This window comes from Populus nigra, chromosome 5 (genome assembly GCF_951802175.1).
Source record: "Populus nigra chromosome 5, ddPopNigr1.1, whole genome shotgun sequence".
Taxonomy (NCBI): domain Eukaryota; kingdom Viridiplantae; phylum Streptophyta; class Magnoliopsida; order Malpighiales; family Salicaceae; genus Populus; species Populus nigra.
The window spans coordinates 2,430,697-2,438,229 of record NC_084856.1 but is presented as its reverse complement, the minus strand read 5'-3'; the positions used below and the strand labels follow the sequence as shown (position 1 = coordinate 2,438,229).

Below are 7,533 nucleotides of genomic sequence, written 5' to 3'. Positions count from 1 at the left end.
GCTGCACAACACTAGAGAGAGAAAGATATTTCCTAGAAATTGCAGGCTGATATTTCTTTCGAAAAAAATGGATGCGCGCACACACACCCGTATGCTCTTGTCATGCTATATATATACCCACTACCTCTTCGTCGTCTTGCTTCATATTTTGAGCATTTAGTTTCTTTCATTTCTTTGCACAGAACTAGCCATTCTTTCAACCTCTGAGGTATAAAAAATGGTGAGAGCTCCATGCTGTGAGAAAATGGGGTTGAAGAAAGGTCCATGGACTGCTGAGGAAGATCAGATTCTCATCAATTACATTCAACTTCACGGCCATGGAAATTGGCGTGCACTTCCTAAACAAGCTGGTAATTTATACACATCGCTTTCAAACAAAAATTTCCTGTTAAAAGCATATACTCATTAGTACTAAGAATAAAATGAAGATTCTGCCACACAAGTTTGTGATTTGAAGTTGGAATTTCACAAGAAGGTGATCCTGTTTTATGTGCTTTAATTATAAGATCAGTTAGAACTTCTGAAGTGAATTCTAAGCAATTGCATGGATTACCAAGTAAAATTGATCATCTGAAAGTTTTGGGAATTACAAGAACTGCATAATGTTTTGGTTTTGAATCAATTCTCTTTTCACTCCCTTTTCAGGTTTACTGAGGTGTGGAAAGAGCTGCAGGCTCCGATGGATAAATTACTTGAGGCCCGACATCAAACGAGGAAATTTCAGCAGAGAAGAAGAGGATACCATCATCAAATTGCATGAGATGTTAGGAAACAGGTATGCAATGTTAGCATTTCAGTCAAACTACTGTTTATCATAATTTACATGGTATAATATTGACAACACAGACACACTGAATGCTAAATTAGGCTCTAGGCAAGCCATTCAGCGCTAAGGGAAGGATAGGATGGCTTCGCCGGAAAAAAATTATGCAAGGAAGCAATTATCATTAAATTAAGGTTAAGATTTGCTAATGGGGCATTGTTCTAGAGCTGAAGAACATAGAATTGATACTTAGTGCCTCGTATGGAGATGGGAGATAGGCTAGGCAGAAAACACTTATTTCTCACGTGATTAAATGACTTTGTCATTTTAGCCGCCACCCCACAATATCCCCTAGACCAAAAAACTAGAAAGAAAAAAAAAAAACTCAACTTGTCATGATTTTAAAGTTTTTTCCCCTCATGTGATTGACCAACATGTCATTTTTTTTTCATGGTTGTATCAGAAACATGTGTGTCTGAACAGATTCCTGGCAGTTTCCATTAGCGTATGCAAATAAAAAAAAAACACTTTTTTCAAGTTGAAGCACTCTCAAACAAGATTGGCACACTTTGGTTAATGGACACAATAGTAATCATTCATGTGACTTGATACATGCCAACAAGTCATTTAGCATTTTAAATTCTGCAAATCAAAGAGGATCAAAATAAAGGTTAGTGCATGTCTTGACATGATTTTTTTTTTCTATTCAGATGGTCTGCAATTGCAGCAAGATTACCGGGACGCACGGACAACGAAATTAAAAATGTTTGGCACACCCACTTGAAAAAAAGACTTAAGAAAAATCATGTCACCCCAGAAATCAGGGGAAGATCCGTTGATATTTCTAGATTTGATCACGAATTAAAGACAGATCAAGAATTACTCGATTCATCAAATCTTGCAGCAGGATCTGATCAGACCGAGGAACATAGACCAATCTCATCGCAACAATGTTCAAGTGACACCTCCTCTTTGATCACAGGTGATATTGATATCAGTAATAACATGTGCATGAAGATCGAGTCGTCGGATGATTTTCCTGAAATGGATGAGAGTTTTTGGTTAGAAGTATTGTCTGCCGATAATTCAAGAATTGTGAGTGATTTTTCGGCCATTGGCACTGAGCCACAACTTCAATTTCCATTTTCTCCACTAGTAATTGAGGTGGAACAAGTCTATGCCACTAATTCAAATATGTATGATAGCACTGAATATTGGCACGACCTTTTCACAAGAGCCGGGGGATCACTAGATTTACCAGAAATTTGAACAATTGTAACCTTTTTTCCTCCTTTTATATTTGTTTAGTTATTGTTTAGTTAGATGGCAGATGATCATGGATTGTTTCTATCCAGTTTGTTGACTGTTTAGAAGGAAGACAAAAATATTATAGAATTATAATAATAATAATAATAATAATAATAATAATAATAAAAGAAAGGAAGAGCACAGATACTCGGCAAAACTGTCCCGTTTTTTGAACCAGAAGTTCGTTTTTCCAGCAAGCAATCTTTTTCCAAGCAAGGAAAACTGGAAGAGAAAATGTATAAGCATGATTATCTTGACGGGTTCGAAATTGAGGATTAACATTCTACTTAAAAAATCCTGCTGTTGCCGGTAAATAAAACCGAGCAAAACCAAGCATAATGAGGTTTCCTCTTCAGGGAAAGCAAGGAATTTGCCATCCTTTAATCATTTTATCAACAGATTAGTAATTGAACTCGAGCTGAATGAATCTTTTCCTTATCACTTAAACCAACTCCTTGAGATTACGATGTAATTAATGAGATATACTCTATTTTAAGTTGATTCAAAGAAAAAAATTCCACTCTCCTCTGATCAATGAGTAAATATATCGCAACTATAAAGTATAAGCATGGTGATCTTCCATGAAGTTTCCAACTAAATTAACACGCACTGAGCCAAGACAGAATTATACATAATGAAAACCCCCGGCCTTGAATGATGTTAGATTCTTGTGGTTTCAACAAGTTGTCACGGATTTTGAATTCTACAATGAAGGATTGCCCTTTTGTCAGATCTTTAACTTATTCCTATATTGAACATTAAATCAAATCTTGAAAAGGGTACTTGTGGAAAAGCTTGAAGCTAGCTTCAAGAGATACTTAGACCTTTTCACAACAGATTGATTAAGCTAGGAGGGTTGGAGATTATGTGCTGAGCTTTGAGAGTTGGCAAAGAAGAAACTGGGTGGGTAGTCCCCAAATTCTCACAAAATAAATCCATTACGTTAAACTTTCTGATACTTAAGAAAATATATTGCCTTGAATGCTAGGTATAATGTGTAGAAAAATGCCTGATGTAATGTGTAGAAATGGGGAGTGAAGTAAATAAACATGAACAAAGTAGGAGGAGAAATATTCTGTGTTGTAAGAACTCTTTTTCACTTGTGTCTCATGAGGCTTTTGTACCCATGGAAAACATCAAATTGCGTAGAGAAACGGGCAAAAGTGGTGAAACATTATCTAGCCTATTTTAAGGGCCATTATGCAGAATATTAGCTTCTAATGGATGATGGAGCTATGTTACTAAACACAAAACTAGCCTAGTGTGACGTCCACTGCTGTGTGGGCTCATGTGGCATGCAAACCACAGAAAAAAGTACTTTTTCCGGAATTGAGCAATGATTGATCCTATCCCGAGCCGGGATACTTGGCCGGAAGGAATGGGGTTGGCTGTCCAGCTGGTCCTGTGCTAACTCCTAGGCTTGTAGCTGCACTTGACTTGCGATAAAAAAATCGGGGTGGCATGCAAACCACAGAAACAAGTAGACTTTTCCGGAATTGAGCGATGATTGATCCTATCCCGAGCCGGGATACTTGGCCGGAAGGAATGGAGATGGCTGTCCTATTCCTGTGCTAACTCCACCATAGAAATTACTAATTTATTGTTTCTTGCTCCGCTGTAGTTTTTAAAATATAAAACTTATTAAAAATATAAAAAAAATATTGAAGAGTGATATCAAATCGGTTAATGAAATCAATTTTAAAATCTTGTAATTTTTTTTATCTAATTTAAATTTCAAATTAAATTATATAAAAATTAATTTAAATTAAATTGATTAATTTTATGAATCAAAATATAATTTTAATGATCAGTAAAAATATGACTTAACTTTTAACAAAATTTTAAGATAATAACTTTTTTCATAAAAACTATTGAGACAATGACAGATTAGATCGATCTCAATTCTTAAGTAAATAGTGTTATAGACTCCATTGAGTTTAATAATTTGTTTTGTATTATATATTTTTTTAATTATATAAAATTAAGCACTAACCTAAAATTAAAAACTTATTTGAGACAATAATAACCTTAAAAAAATCATGTGATTTATTTCCCAACCAATCCAATATTGAAAGATAAAATTAAAAAAACTATTAAAAAGAATTAATGAACCAAAAACTAAAAAAACATATTCGGCCAGTGGATGAACTCGTCAGACCCATAAATCGGGCAACTCGGGCTAGCACACCAAACTTGTAGACCCGATTATGAATTCAAGTGGGATTATAATTTTTTTTTATCAAAAATATTTTTTATTTAACTATATAATAAAGAAAAAATAGATAATTGCAAAATAAATTTGTAATAGAAAAACATATAAAATTTATTGAATAATAAAAAAAAATGTAAGGTTGCACATATGAAAAATCTTATATAAAAAAAATTAATCTATATATAAAATTAAGAGAAAATCACAAATGAATCATACAAACTTATTTAAAAACTGAACACACCTAATATTATTAAAAACTCATCACAAACTAATTAAAACATAAACTCAAAATTTATTTGAAAAAAAATATCAAGTAATTCATCATGATTTTTTTAAAAAAATCAATTTTTTTAAAAAATAATTAGGCTAGACTTAGTGCCTAGCTCAATCAAGCAATGACCCACGCGAGGGTTTATATTTTTTAAAATTTAATGGGATGAACAACGTGTTACCAGCCTCATGCATCAGAAAAAAAAAGACACGTTTGTTCATCATAAAAAATCAGCCACTATGGTGGCTGGTAAAATAAGGTCTTTTGTTTTTTTATTCAATAATTTATTTTCAACTCAGTTTTAATCCAAAACACATAGGAAACATCCTAGACACCTTGTTAAACCAACTCATGGTTATGAAAAATGTAAACAACTGCTTTAAACTTGAAATCCACTAAAAACAAAAAAACTTTTTGAGCTCATATCTGAATTTTTCAGATATTTTCAAGGTAAAAAAACATATAATCTTAACTCTCCTTATCATATGAAATCATTTCACAAAAAAACCCTTAAAATAACTTCAACATCCAGGGATTATTTTATAGATAAGATCCATATTCCAATCTATTATTGTTCGAAAAAAGCCTGATTTATAAAAGTTTTTTTTAGCTTTATCTTTATACATAATCAAAACTAAAAAATAAAATTATTAGACTATTTTTAAAGCATAACCTCCATCTTAGTTTAGAAAATATTTTTTTTATTAATTTTTGAACTCATAAAATCAAAAAAAGAAAAGAAAAGAAAAGAAAAAATTTTTAAACACTAAACTTACTATTTGATGCAAGGTTGTTAATTCTATTTCATTTCATCTGGAATGGCCGGTATATCTTGTTCTAGTTTAAAAAACAGAATAAACTAGAACAGTTTCATCTCGTTTAGAATATCCACCTGTTCCAGAAATTTCATCTAAATTTCTAATTATATCTCTTAATTTGATCGTTGGATCTGGATAAATTTTTACAGGGACCTTACATATTGTTATATCTCAAGTTAAAATTTTAGAATAATCAGAGTTTAGAAGGGCCTTGCAAGACTGAATGATATTTTTGCAATTTTGATTAAATTCATAATTTTGTTCGGAAATGTCATTTTATTGTGTTTTTTTTTTTAGATTATTTTTTTTAATTTTATCATTCAACAATGAATTTATTAGTAATTGAGCTTTATAATTTTTTTTTTTTTTACGGTTATCATAGTCTCATGACCCGGGTCATGAATTTAGAATATTTTTTTAAAAATATCGTCATTTCAATATATATTTTTTTAAAAAATGATGTTGCCTTGAATATTTTTTAATCAAATAATATTTTTACTACTTGTCCAGGTTGTCTTTGACCCTGTCAAGTTAATCGGGTTATATCGATTCAACTCTTTATTTTTTTACTTGTGTTTGAAATTTAAATTATATAATTTCAAGTTATTTTATCTTTGGATTTGAATTGAAATTATATTAATATTTTGAATTATATATGTGTGTGTTTGTATTGGAATGGAATTGAGAATCTTAATTTGATTGGATGAAACAGTAATGACAAACTTGTAAAAGATATAAAGAAAGAGGTATGGGATCTGCTGACCTCTCTTGTCAAAGAAATAGTAAAACAACTATATGGATGAAAATTGTGTGATGCCTCTTGCGTGCTTATTATTAGGTGGTCATAGACAAGCCATTTCAAAGACTTGGAACCATCATTTTCATAATGGTCAGCAGTGCTTTTATATGCAAATCATTTTTATTTTATTTTTTAAAATACAAGAAATTTAGTTTAACTACTAAATTATATTACAATAAATAAATACATACATACATATGGAGAGAAAGAGGAAATCTAAGATTGGATTTCTAATTTAACCAAACCTAATGGGACATAAGTTTGGCCCAAGCCGAGCAGCTCATGTTTTGTGTCTCTATTAAGAATGGCTGGTGGTTCAAGATTGGATTTCCGAATCCCAAAGGGCTAAAGAGTGTAAGCCCAAACTGCCTTGACGAAAGGGAGCTGTACAAAACGCATGGTTTCGCTGAACCATTTCCCAATTTGCGAAGGTTAAGAAGAGAAAAATAAATGGATCAGATCCAACCTAAAAGTTTTATTGCGCGTGTTTCGTTCTGGTTTTGAAAAGTCATATACAAATATGGGCCTTGCAAAGGTTGAGAAGCGTGAACATCAGGGGGTGGGAGCACAGGAACTGTTTGGGATTTGCGATACGTGAAGCTATATACATAGAAATAAATATCTCAGGAATTTCATCTCCCTGCTCGCGCTACAAACCCATCAGCCACCAATATAGCAGCTTTCAAAATAGTTCGCCGAAACTTGAATATGGGGTATAGGGATCTCTCGGAGCCTTCTAATTAATCTACAGACATTTTCAATTGTAGTTTTTTTTTTGTTTGTTCGAAGTAATCCCATGCATTCACATAAAACACGAGTATCTCCCAAATTAATAAGCAGATAGGCTCAGATTTATCATCTCTATTTCTTAGTCTAAACCCAGCTCGATCTTCAATTAGCCTAGGATTGGGCTTCTACCCATCACCATGTTGATCCCCAACTTTGGATTGGGTAGATCGTCCTTCCCATCTGGGTATCCCATACTCGGATAGGATCACCTTGGACCCAGGCATGACCCTCTAGGAGGCTCAACGGCTCAACCTATCCAACACCCTAGTTGCCTTCTAATAGGCTCGGGGTCCTTTCTCTTTCTATAAGGTCTTGCATCTGCAACCCCGAATGAGGTCACTTGCCTCTGTAGCCTACACATCAATTGTCACGTTGGACTTGTTTAGTCTCAGTTAACAATTGATAAGATCGTTTTCTTCTAATATAATAGCATTACCCATTGGTGACTATAAATCTAAATAATTACTATCCGCTTAGGTGTCACAATTGTTTTGTTTTTACTCTCATCATCACCATGCAAATGGACAGGGTTTATAGGTATAAATATGCATCCATCATCCATGAACCTCAAGG

General features: G+C 32.9%; 1 protein-coding gene across 1 annotated transcript; it reads left to right on the top strand.

The window, feature by feature from the left end:
- On the top strand, window positions 1–2,113 carry LOC133695143 (transcription factor MYB4-like). Its single transcript, XM_062116983.1, has 3 exons — window positions 1–350; window positions 646–775; window positions 1,474–2,113. The coding sequence occupies exons 1-3, from the start codon at window positions 218–220 to the stop codon at window positions 2,030–2,032; spliced, it is 822 nt and encodes a 273-aa protein (XP_061972967.1). The 5' UTR covers window positions 1–217; the 3' UTR covers window positions 2,033–2,113.
- The last annotated feature ends 5,420 nt before the right edge of the window (window positions 2,114–7,533 follow it).